Here is a 12,887-nt window from a genome sequence, read left to right on the forward strand (position 1 = left end):
AACTGCAAGGTGAGGAGACTCTACAGAGGTTAAAGGTCATTTCCCCCCTCCCTCATCTAGGCTGGTGGTAAAGTCCCTGAAGGAGAAAGGCATCGTGGAGCCAGAGCTGTACGAAGAAGTCACAATCTATTTCAGTGACATTGTCGGTTTCACGACCATCTGCAAGTACAGCACGCCCATGGAGGTGGTGGACATGCTGAATGACATCTACAAGAGCTTTGACCAGATTGTGGATCACCATGACGTCTACAAGGTACCTGCTTCAACCCTCGGGCTGCGACAGTTGCGTGGCCCAAAGCCACCAGAGCCTGACACCGTTGCCCATTCTAACTCCTCTCCTTCCCTCTTCGGCTGTAACAAGAGGCCCCGTTACGAACACTTCTTACTCTACCTGCGTTCAGTTCTGGCACCCAGGTCATGGAGGCTCAGAACTGCCTGTAACCCTAGCTCCAAGGGCTGTGTCATCCTCTCCTGGTTTCCGCAGGCACCTGCACTATGTGCACGACCCCACACACAGGCACACACAAACGTGCACATAAAAAATAAATAAATAGGGGCTGGAGAGATGGCTCAGTGGTTAAGAGCACTGGCTGCTCTTTCAGAGGTCCTGAGTTCAATTCCCAGCAACTACGTGGTGGCTCAGAACCATCTGTAATGGGATCTGGTGCCCTCTTCTGGTGTGTCTGAAGACAGTGACAGTGTACTCATATAAGTAAAAAGTAATAAAATCAATAAGAAACAAATAAATCTTTAACACTAAGTGGTGGTTGAAGCCAAGGTGAAACAGAAGAGGTGTAGAAGAATTTTTAAAGGTCAAAATAAACGCTCAGAAGCGGCCCAGAGGGAACAAATTACAGCCCAGATAAATTTCGGATGACAGTTTCAAATCCCTACAAGCAAAGGACTGCATCTAAGCCAACCGTAAAGGAGGTGCAGACAGTGGAGTTACAGTAAACGCTGCACAAGGCTGTAAAAATGCTTTATCCTGGAAGGAACCTATAATTACTCTTGGCAAAATACTATGTTGAAAACGATAATCACTAAAGTTTACTCTGGCAATCTGGTATATTACTAAAATTACATAGGATCAGCCAGGTTATTTATTTAGTTTTGATTTTTATTGATAAATGTATGAGCATGTGTGTGCCTCCTTGCCTGCACCACTTACATTCAGGTGCCCATAGGGACCTCTGGTCCCCCCTGAAACTGCGAATGGGTGTGAACCACTGAGTGAGTGCACCTGGTCTTCTGCCAGAGCAGGAGGTGTCCTCAATCACAGAGCCATGCGCCCAGCCCCATTAACAGGTTACTGTTGGCATAGGACGGGCCCTGGATGAAGTGACCAGGACTGAGCTCACACTGAGCCCCCAACCCTTGTACGTGCACTCAGTGAAGGTTCTGTTCAGTTCTGTCTCCCGTGGGGCAGAGCCGCTGATGAGAACGTGTTTCCACAGGTAGAAACCATCGGCGATGCCTACGTGGTGGCCAGCGGCCTGCCTATGAGAAATGGCAACCGGCATGCAGTGGACATTTCCAAGATGGCCTTGGACATCCTCAGCTTCATGGGGACCTTTGAGCTGGAACATCTCCCTGGCCTCCCCGTGTGGATTCGCATTGGAGTTCATTCTGGTAAGGAGCTGGACATCCTAGCAAGAGGGGGCCCGCTCAGAGCAGAACACACAAGGGCATAGTTTTTCATGTAAAACTTACTCCTAACCTTCGTGCCAAACGTGGAGTCCATTATGCATCCTGGCACATTTAGACCCAGTCCCTCAATTACACTTGAAGTAACATCGTAAACAGCATATTCATTCCAGGATAGTAAAACACTGACCACACAGGAAAGCAAGATGTTCTGGACTGCCCTTAAATCATCATGTCTACTGTCTCGCTATTACCTTCCCATACACACTCCCAACTCCTGTTCATGCTCCATCAAAATGTTATCATGTTGGGGCTGGGGAGATGGCTTAATGGTCAAAACAGTGTAGCACACTTGTAGGGGACCCGAGTTTAGTTCTGGGAACCCCTGACAGGCAGCTCACAACACCTGGAACTCCGGCTCCAGGAGATAACGATGCTCTTCTGCTCTCCTCCAGCAACTCCACTCACACACCTACCCACAGACAGATGGACACGTACATGTAATGAAACATGCAATCTTAAGAAGGAAAAACAATATCTAAAAATATGTGATTCAGAGGAGAAACAATGTCTCTAACACTTATACCCACTCCTGCTGTAGTGCTGTAGCACAGGTCACTTAGAAGATGATGGAAGTTTAACAGCCCCATTGAAAGGGAAACTCCAAACTCCAAACGAGATTTATGTAAGAAAGAACGATGTACAAAGTGTGTCCTTTGGAACCGAAGTGCTCCAGCGGGCACTATGGACAGGTAGCATCTACAGACAGAAAACAGAAGGCCAAGTCAGAAGCAGAGAGAGAGAGAGAGAGAGAGAGAGAGAGAGAGAGAGAGAGAGAGAGGGGAGAGGAAGGGAGAGAGGGAGAGGGAGGGAGGGGGAGGGAGGGGGGGCGGGCAAGCGAGCACAGAGGCGAGAGACAGAAAGCATCTGATTGGTTAAAGCTTTATGACATACTGTCTTCTGCCTCTCCGAGGATGGAAGGTGGCCGGTGGAGGTTGAGAGGGAGGTGCCTGGCCACCAGCACACTGCTGGGCAGAGGCAGAGCAATGTCCAGAGTGAGGTGGTTCCTGGTCTCTTCTCTGGGTACCCAGGTGCTGCCAGTATACCACCAGGAGGAGAAGCCAAGAACCAGGATCCACCATAATGTTTACCCTCAGGGCATTCTACATGCCAGGCAGGAAGGGGAGGGTGGAACCCAGGATGAGCAGGATCCAGCCCAGTTAGCAGGGAGGGCAGAGAGTACCAAAGGGGCGGGCTAGAGGAAAGAAAGCCTTCCTTGGGAGTTTTAGGTGAGGCGCCTTTCCCATGGCAGTCATTAATGAAGCTGATCTCTGAGACGATATTCACTTGTTCACATTGCTTTATTTGGTGGCGGGTGTGAATGTATACACTTTATTCAGGGTGAACCAGGGATTATATACCTCTTGGGGGTTAGAAATAACCAGGAAGGGAGGGTCATTGGCTGAAGGCTCAAAGTTTTCTAGATACCTCATCAGGACGGAGAAGAACTCCGGGTGTTATGCTACGTGACTGAGTGACCATGGTCCTCTCAGTGGGCTGCCCTGGTCATGTGTTCCAGAGCAGGGACAGAGATAGGTAGGGAATGGCTCCACTCCTGCTGTTTATAAACCTCTTGAGATTTCCTCAATAGTTCTAATGCCTGTCTGCTAGCATGGTCCCACGTGCCCTACAGCTCTATGATCCCAATAGCTGAGCATCTGATTGGTTAAAGTTCTGTGTTCCCACTGCCTGCTGTGTGATATGATCAGGCATCAGCCTATGACTCGGAGCTGGAACTTGAGGACATTGACACATATTTCTAAATTAAGCTTTTAGTTTAGGTAGCAAGTTAGGTTGTCGTGTATTCTGTGGAGATACAAGGTAGTGAGCAGCCTCAGACCTCAACTACCAGCCTTGCACACACAGACCTGAGAAGATAAGTTGTTGGTCTTAGAGAAACATGTGGTTGGAGGGGAACTCATAACCAACTTAGGTGTCCAACAGAAGAGCAACAACAACAACAAAAAATGTGGCACATATACAGAGAGAATGTTTACCAGCCAAAAAGGAAAAGGAAGTTACCATGTTTGCAGAAAAATGGATACAACAGGACATAGTCATATTAACTAAGCCAATGTAGCTAGTTTCAAAAACCAAAGGCCATGTTTTTTCTTACCTGCTTCCTAGATTTTTAGATACCTGTGTAAAACTGTGTACATTTATATAACACGAGAGAAGGAAAACTGCCTAGGGGAGCAAAGGGGACTATAGGACAGGGAAGAGGAGGAAGGGGAAGCTAGGAGGGTGGGGCGGGGTATATATGAGCGGTGAACACGTACGGGAGGGGCATCTTTTTGTAACACAGTACCATGCACAATGAATATATAAGGTGGGAATTTAAGTCATCCTCACTAACACTTTGCACAATACATTGTCTTGCCTTTCTCACACACTCACACACATACACACATGCAAGCACACGTCTCCTCTAATCAATCTCTTCTGTGTGCTTGTTAGCATTATTTGTCTGTTTCATATCAAATCCAATAACGAGTTTAAGACTCGTGTGAAATCTAGTGTTTTGAACTGTTTTGGGTCTATTTTAATCTTCATCGTTAGGACAAATGTATAAAGAAACCCCTTAGGGTTTATTATCATCACTACCACCACCACCATCATCATTTGCACGTGTGTATGTGTGTTCAGGTATGCACCGTGGCCTATGCTGCTAGAAGCAGGTGTCAGGCCCTCTGGAGCCAGTCACGGGCAGTTATAAGCAGCCTAACTTAGGGCTTAAAACCCTATCGGGTCCTCTGTGAGAGCTGTGCATACCGAAACATAATCTCAGCACTCAGGAGACAGAGGCAAGTGATCTCTGTAAGTCTGAGCGACCCTGGTGTACACAGTGAGTTCCAAGATAGCCAGGGCTACATAGTGAGACATTGTCTCCAAAACAAACAAAAAATGGAATCCAGAAATGGAAGAAAAAAAAAGAGCCAGTCAGAAAGCTAGTAGTTCCCTATAGCTAGAAGTTTCCTTATTCATACAGTCTTCAGTTTCTATATTAATGTCTCCCTCTGCATCCGGTTGTCCCTGCAAACCCCGATGCAAAGAGAGTTCTTTCCAATGCTTGCAGAAACTTTTTCTGAAGAGATGTGAACGCCATCCACAGGACACCTATCCGACAGGGCACCAGTGAGAGAATAAAATAACACCTTCACCCAAGTCTGGTCTGGCGGGTCAGGGAGCTGTTTGCTGGGTTTACTTAGAAGAGTTTGAGTGACCTCAAATAACTCAAAGGTCCCAAGGACGATGACTCCCCACAGCTGCATGGATGGCGTTCCTTCTTCAGTTGGACTTGTATATACTATAGCATCTCCCTAGAGATGGCCACGCCCAACTGGAGCAGAGTCACAGCTGGTGGCAGGACGCAGAAGGGAGTGAGAGGCTGGGATCTCAGATGAGGGTCTGAGGACCCTTCCATGAAGCAGCAGCAGCAGCAACAGCAGCTCTGATCAATACGATGCCTGCTTATGCTGAAGGAGCAGGTGTCTGCGATACCCACACATGTTGCCAGAATACACACTCTTGTCTTGGCGTCTGTTCTGCGTGTTGAAACATCCTTGCGCCACAGACCAAATCCAGCAGCATCGGCATGGCCACGGTGCTAATGGAAGATCCGGCCACGTGCTTTTCTTCCAAGTATTCTAGTATATGCCTCCAATCCCAAAAATCGCACCACAAAACTAACACAGGCAAGCATGGGCAGTTGCGTCTTTGATCTGTGGTTCCTTCTAGCAGTCCAGAACTTAGGATGGCGGGCTTTGACACAGCAGACAGGCTATGGGGTCACCCGAGCCCATCTGGAGAGCCCTGGATTTTCCAATGTTGGCATTTTGTGACCTGGACCTCTGAATGCCTTCTTGTTCGGTAAAAATAGAAGTGTTCCTAGCTATAAAAAAAAAAAAATCTAGAGGTTCTAGTCGTTCATTAAAGCAATCACATGATGTGCAGCCCAGTCTCTGTGCCTTGAAGAATTCAGCCTTTGACCGTGAGTAAGGCCCTCCTGTCTCAACTGCATTGTACAACGATGCCTCCTCTTCCTTCCTTCCAGGCCCCTGTGCTGCTGGTGTGGTGGGGATCAAGATGCCTCGTTACTGCCTGTTTGGAGACACTGTCAACACTGCCTCCAGGATGGAGTCCACCGGCCTCCGTAAGAAGGGGCATTGCTGGTTTCCTTAGGGAACAGAGATTCTCTCTTCCAGCCGAGCACGTGTAGAGCTCCCTGCACAGTGTGGAGACAGCGTCAGAGAGAGGCAGGAGGACCTCTCACACGACCTAGACTTGAGCCTGTGTTAACACACCATGTTTAATTTTGCTGTGTATACTGATTGTTTTAGTCTTTTTTTCCTGCTGTGTTAGACTGTTTGTGGATTTGGGGCCCACGTGCAATGACACCAGGCATGTCCTAGATGGAATAGTCATGAACTTAACATATATCTACGTAAACTGTGTTATCCAATGGGAAAGATATGGATCAGACATCTAGCTCAGATTCCGCTTTCCTGTTTACTTGGGCTTTCTAGAAGCGGATTTAAGGAGAGAAAGTATCTAGGAATTTGTTTACATTTTTTAAAAAAGATTTATTTAGTATATATAAGTACACTGTAGCTGTCTTCAGACACACCAGAAGAGGGCACCATATCTCATTACAGATGGTTGTGAGCCACCATGTGGTTGCTGGGATTTGAACTCAGGACCTCTGGAAGAGCAGTCAGTGCTCTTAACCACTGAGCTATCTCTCCAGCCCATATCTAGGAATTTGTTAAGGGACAAGGTTTCAGGCTTTTCTTCAGATTGAATCAGTCTTCGACCTGTGGCAAAGGCATGTGCCCAGCAAAATCGAGGCACCGTGTACAGCATGCAATAGACAACCGATTAGTTGGTGATGGTGATAATATTAATAAAAATATGTAGGAGAGGGAAGAAAGGCGATGGTAGATGGAGTTTAAAACACTGACAAGACTCGGGACCCACAGCAAGATTTTGGCAGTCGGACTGATATGATCTAAGAATTATGTGCCACAACGTCAAAGTGTCGTGGAAAGGATAAAGGTGACTCAAGCAGCTTAGGCTAAAATCAAAACTGTGCTCACGTCATCTGCATAGGTTGGGGGAAGGCACCCCATCTTTCAAGACTCCGGAAAGGTGAATGCATAAACCGAGGACGAGACACCAACCACGTTAGGAGGGTTTCAGGACAGGTCTGGGTCGGTACAGCATCAAGCGCTCGACAGTCCTCCGATCCATGGCGGGTGTCCTCTGTTCTGACCACCGTCATGGCTTGTGGTGTGGCTGCTGGGCATCCAGCAATGAGCTGTTAGGTAGGAACTGATCAACTGTTTTTTCAGGAGGATATGGTGCTGTGGAGGAAGAAAGCTTGAGAAGACTCAGAGCCCAAATCTTCTCCTTGCCCACAGCACCTTAACTATTTACTGATCCACTCAGCCAAAGCCCCGCCCCAGCCTCAGCACCAAACGCCCCAGCCTCAGGGCCAAACGCTCCATCCAAAGCCAGGTCCAAAGGTTCCCACTCGGAGCTGAAATGAGACTAGTTGAACAAAACTTGGAGTGTGCCAACATTCGGGACCCTAAAATACCAGTGCCAGACCAGTCTTCCCACATGGGCAGCATTTTCTCATCCACTGACACTGGTTTTAAAGGTCCATTCACAACAACGGCTGTATACATTGTGTACGTTTCTCCCCATGGACAGAAGTTCCTTAGGGTGTTGTTGAGGTCTCGAGTCAGAGAGAAACAAATGTATCCATATCGTATTTCAGCATGGGGAGGTTTTCACTGATCTGGTTTGTGTCTCCAGCCTTGAGGATTCACATGAGCAGCTCCACCATAGCCATCCTGAGGAGAACGGATTGCCAGTTCCTGTATGAAGTGAGGGGAGAAACGTACTTAAAGGTAGGGATGCTGCAGACGTGTGTAGGCATGCACTCAGACACATGTCGGCCACATGAAACCCTCCACCGAGGACGTGAGAAAAGATGAAGCTAAGGAATCCTCTTCTGCCCCCTCTGCAGTGACCTCCACCATCCTTAGAGAAAGAACCTCTGCCCATGGGAATTCAGAGCCGCCCTGTACTCCCACAGGCCCTTTAGCTGTTCAGTGCTGGGGCTAGCAGGCCACAGAACATTGCTACCAGGCTGGAGAGGTGGCTCATTTAATATATATATATATATATATATATATATATATATATATATATATATATTCTCCTCAGATAAAGCCTTAGCAAAAGTAAAATATCTTTTACATTTCCATTCGTTGCATAACCCCCACCCCCATCCACTATGAGCCAAACGAATGTCACTTGGGGGGGCTGCTTATGTCTCCTGCATTTATAATTACACAATACATAATGAAGCTGTGGCAACAATTTTGTCTCAAAACTTTGTTTCGAAAGGTTAAAAAAACACAGGGCTGGAGAGGGATGGTCCTTACTGCCCACCACCTCTCTGTCCAGGGATCAAACTCAGGCTGTCAGGCTTTCGTGGCTCTGACCCATGAGCTGAGGCAGGGTCTCCCACTAACCCTGCAGCTCACTGTTTTGCACTGGCTTGTCAGGAGCTCCGGAGATCCTCCTGCCCCTGCTTCCAGCTTGTGGGTTACAGACATGCTGCTGCACCCAGATTTGCACTGTGTGCTGGCGATCGAACTCAGCCCCCCTCCCCTCACTCTCACAGCAAGCATTTTCCAAAAAAGCTACCTCCCCAGGCTTGAATTTCTTCCTTCATAAGGCAGGGTTCTTAAACTGTTGCTATGCTGTGATCTGAAATACCTTCTGGGAAGGAAGCAAGCTTTATTTTGAAAACAGCCAGTCTTGGTGAGCCTCATGGCTCATGCCTGGAATCCTGGCACTCAGCGTCCAAGCCAGAACTGCTGTGAGTTTGTGGCAACCTGGGTCACATGATGAACTGCAGGCCTGCCTGCATCATAGCGTGGACCTTGTCTCAAAGTTAATTAATGAATTAACTAATTATTAATTAATGTTTTGACAACAGAAGAGAGGGCAAACAAAAAGTAAAAAATCCAGCCTGGAAGGGGACTTCTTAAAAAATTTTTCTAAACTTTAAGGATATGTGTGTTTGAAAGAGGGACTGATGGGCAGTGTGGGGGTTGGGTGCCTCTTGGAACAGATCAATGAGGGGGCAGCGGGTGAGAACAGCACTCACTGATTTCATGGAAGCTTTCTCTCTTGTGTCACTAGGGAAGAGGGACCGAGACCACATACTGGCTGACTGGGATGAAGGACCAAGACTACAACCTGCCAACCCCACCAACAGTGTAAGCCTCTAGGTGTCAGGGAGGGAGAGGGGCCAGAAGATCTCCGTCTTGCTGTCACATAAGCTACTTAGAGGTACTCAAGGTGACAAGTGCCCGAGAGCAGCAATGACATGTGAGGTGAGCTGAGAACTAAACAGGAGAAAGTCTAGAGTGTTCCTTTCTCCCACTGCTGAGCTGAAGTGTCCGTGGTGCCTGTATTGTCCTAAGACTCGCGACACAGGATGCACACAGCCTCTGCTGTTCTGGAACGGTGACATTCGCTGGTTCATAGGTCTGACGTGTGTTCTCAGGGAAGTCACACCTCCATGATACACTGTCTCAGGGAGGCTCCCCCTGGGAAAGGGGAAGGGAATGCTCTGGAACTGGAGGAGACTTTGTTCTTATTTCATTGATATGGGCTTTATTTTGTTTTATTGGCTCCTTTTCCTCCTACCCTCCTAGGGGTGAGTTTTTAGTTGACCCAACTACGTAGTTGCAAGATAATAGACTGATAGGTTAAAGTACATATATATGTGATTTTGTTCTCTCTCTCTCTTACACACACACACACACACACACACACACACACACACATACATGCACACACACACATGTACACACAGACACAAACACACAGATACGTACATACACACACACATACACACACACGCACATACACACACATGCACATACCACACACACACACACATGTACACACAGACACAAACACACAGATACATACATACATACATACATACATACACACACACACACACACACACAGAGAGAGAGAGAGAGAGAGAGAGAGAGACAGAGAGAGAGAGAGAGAGAGAGAGAGAGAGAGAGAGAGAGAGAGAGAGAGAGATACAGTCATAGTCCAGACAGACCTCCACCCCTCAATCTCCCTGTCTTGGTCAGTCTCCCAAATGCTGGCTTTATAACGCTTTAAACCAGCATCCTCACCCAGTTAACCACTAAGATATACTTGATTTGCCGGGTGTGGTGGCACATACTTTTGATCCCAGCACTCAGGCAAGTACAGCTCTGTGAGTTTGAGGGCCAGCCTAGCGCATAGACATTGTCTCAAAAACAGGTGAGGGAAGGGGCTGGAGAGAGCTCAGTGATGAGAGGACCTGAGCTCCGTTCCCATCACAGTGAGTCTGTAACTGTAGAAGGGGGATATGGCGCCCTCTTCTGGACTCTGTGGTTATTGCATGTACATTCCTCTTAGACACACACACACACACACACACACACACACACACACACAACCTCCATCCACACATAATAAAAATAAAATAAATCTTGGGGCTGGAGAGACGGCTCAGTAGATACAAATGCTTGCTGCTCCTCCAGAGAATCTGAAGAGTTTCCCAGCACCCACATCATGTTACAATAACCTGCGACTCCAAGTCCCAGGGATCTGATATTTTCTTTCTGGCTTCCACAGGCACCCACCCACATGTTCTGTCCCTGCATACACACGCAGAAACACAGAAATAAAAGCAATTAAAAACACCTCTTCTACCCATCATTCTAGAAGGCCCCACCATCTTGCACTTACTAACAAGCTGGTTAAATGCTGTTCATGAAGCATCGGGAAAGCTGGGGCTGTGTTCCTGGCTTGCCCGGGAGAGCAAGAGCAGCTTGGACGTCACTTCATGCCTGCTTTGTTCTTACAAGGACAGAGCATGGGGCTGGAGAGATGGCTCCGAGGTAAGAGCACTAGCTGCTCTTTCATAAGACCTGAGTCCTACAGGCCCAGGTTTGACTCCCAGGATGCTCATGGCAGGTAACAACCATCTGTAACTCCCGTTCCAGGAGATCTGGCCCTCTTCTAGCCACCTGGGTACCAGGCACACATTAGTGCAAGACACACACGCAGGCAAAGCACCCACACACGACAAACAAGCAAGCAAACAAGAGTAGAAGACATTGGAAGTAAAACAGCGCTCCTGCCTCCTCTCCTCCCTCCTGTCTGCTGAGAGAGGGCAGCACCAGTCTTGCCTTAAACCATGGTTCTAGGTCTTAACTTAGAGTCTGCACTCTCCCTGCCGTAGGAGAAAGATTTCATATCCACCTAGCAGGTTTCAGTCCTGAAGGTGACCCAGGTTGTCTTCCATTAGCTAGTCTCCTGGCCTCGGTCCTGCAGCTGTTGCAATGGCTGTTGCTTGAGGAGAGACTCTGTCATGCAGACCGAAGGCAAACTATCAGAGTTGTGGGGTCAACCTGGGAAGCCTGGCTTCAAACTAGGACTGCTCTGATCTGTTTTAAACTTTGGAAACCTCCTTCCACCCTGAGCACTCTCCAATGTCTGCATGCATAGCTGTGTGGGGAACTCATGTATTTTCAGGACTTCGTGGTAGAGTCCTGATCTCCCCTTGCTTGGTTTCTCGTTCTTCTACCATGTCCCCCAGTTCTAGCACTATGTTTCACTTCGAAAGAGAAAGATCCATTTCCTGTGTGCGATGTATCTTGTTTCTTGCACACGGACATAGGGCAAGGGAAGAGTTCTCTGGACTCATCAAAGGCAATGGTGGTTTTGTACTCCTGGATTTCCGGTGTGTAGCACAGAATAGGCATCCGCTGGGTAGTGGTGAAATGAACCCTGTGGGGCTAAGGCACATTCCATGTGGATTGCTGACTGGTTCCGTTGTTCTCTCCCACCCACTTTCCAGGGAGAACCAACAGCGTCTGCAAACTGAGTTCTCAGACATGATCGTTAGTGCCTTACAGAAAAGACAGGCCTCGGGCGTGAGGAGCCGCAGGCCCACTCGGGTGGCCAGCTACAAGAAAGGCTTTTTGGAATACATGCAGCTGAACAACTCAGACCACGACAGCACCTATTTTTAGACCACGTGAGGTCTAAGAACTGACAGTAGCAACCTCTGATATCCTGAATCTGCATTTTTCCAGAAACCTCAACAACACAGACAAGTGCTTAGCCCCAGTGCCCTGTCTGGAATGTAGAACCAGCCCCCAAGTCATGTGGGTGTTCTGGGTTGGGTTGGGTTTGGTTGTTTGGTTGGTTTTGTTTCTATTGAGACAGAGTCTCATGTATCCCAAACTGGCCTCAAACTCACTGAGGAGCTACGGATGACCTTGGACTTCTAAGACCGTCCATGTGTGTTCCTGGCCGTGTGATGCCCTGGACTCCAGAGCCGTGTCCCACAGTTCTCCACGGAGCATCAACGTCAGCCTGAAGGGAGGAGGGAGGAACGAACTATGCAGAACTTGGGGTTTCATTCTAATTTCATTTCTGCTTTTGTTTCGTTTTGTTTACTGGATCCTTCCTTATGTACACATGAATTTTTTTTAATTGTCTGAATTAAGTAGCTTATCTCCAAGAAAGTGTGTTTAACTAGTGATTTTTGCAGAAACCATGCTGGATATTAGGTAAAAATAAAAGTGTTTAGAGTCTGGTTTGGGTCTCTTCAGCCCGCTCCTCTTCCTGGGGTCGCCAGTCCTCACCTCCTCCTTACTGAAAGACTAAGTGTCCCACGGAGGAATAAAGGCCAGGTCAGCATCGCTCTTCAGGGGAGAGGTCCTGGAAGGCTGGTAGCATCCTCTGTGCACAGGGAGATTGCTGATTTAAAGCTGTGGTTTTGCCTTGGCCTGCACACTTAGCTATGAATGTGCAACAGCCTGTCATGGCAGAGAGCGAAGAGGGGCCGGGCACAGGTTCAATTCTATCTAGACAGGCTCTGCTCTATCTAGGAAATCATCAGTGTCTCCAAGCACCTGCTGATTCTGATGGTGTAGCACCTTCCTTAAGTGACATACAGCTCTCCATGTATATATTACAGTTTATACATACTTACATACCACAAGTGCTCTCTCTCTCTCAATATATATGTATATATGTGTATTGTATAATACATACACATGTGTATATATATTCTATAA

General features: G+C 47.7%; 1 protein-coding gene across 1 annotated transcript in view; it reads left to right on the forward strand.

Moving 5' to 3' along the window:
* Positions 1 to 12,404, forward strand: part of Gucy2c (guanylate cyclase 2C) — a 77,988-nt gene extending 65,584 nt beyond the window's left edge. The window contains exons 22-27 of the mRNA XM_032905518.1: positions 61 to 253; positions 1,455 to 1,629; positions 5,759 to 5,857; positions 7,525 to 7,619; positions 8,926 to 9,002; positions 11,660 to 12,404. Coding sequence (XP_032761409.1) covers positions 61 to 253; positions 1,455 to 1,629; positions 5,759 to 5,857; positions 7,525 to 7,619; positions 8,926 to 9,002; positions 11,660 to 11,834 — 814 coding nt within the window. The 3' untranslated portion in view covers positions 11,835 to 12,404. The remainder of the gene's footprint in view (positions 1 to 60; positions 254 to 1,454; positions 1,630 to 5,758; positions 5,858 to 7,524; positions 7,620 to 8,925; positions 9,003 to 11,659) is intronic.
* Positions 12,405 to 12,887: the final 483 nt, after the last annotated feature.

This window comes from Rattus rattus, chromosome 6 (genome assembly GCF_011064425.1).
Source record: "Rattus rattus isolate New Zealand chromosome 6, Rrattus_CSIRO_v1, whole genome shotgun sequence".
Lineage (NCBI taxonomy): Eukaryota > Metazoa > Chordata > Mammalia > Rodentia > Muridae > Rattus > Rattus rattus.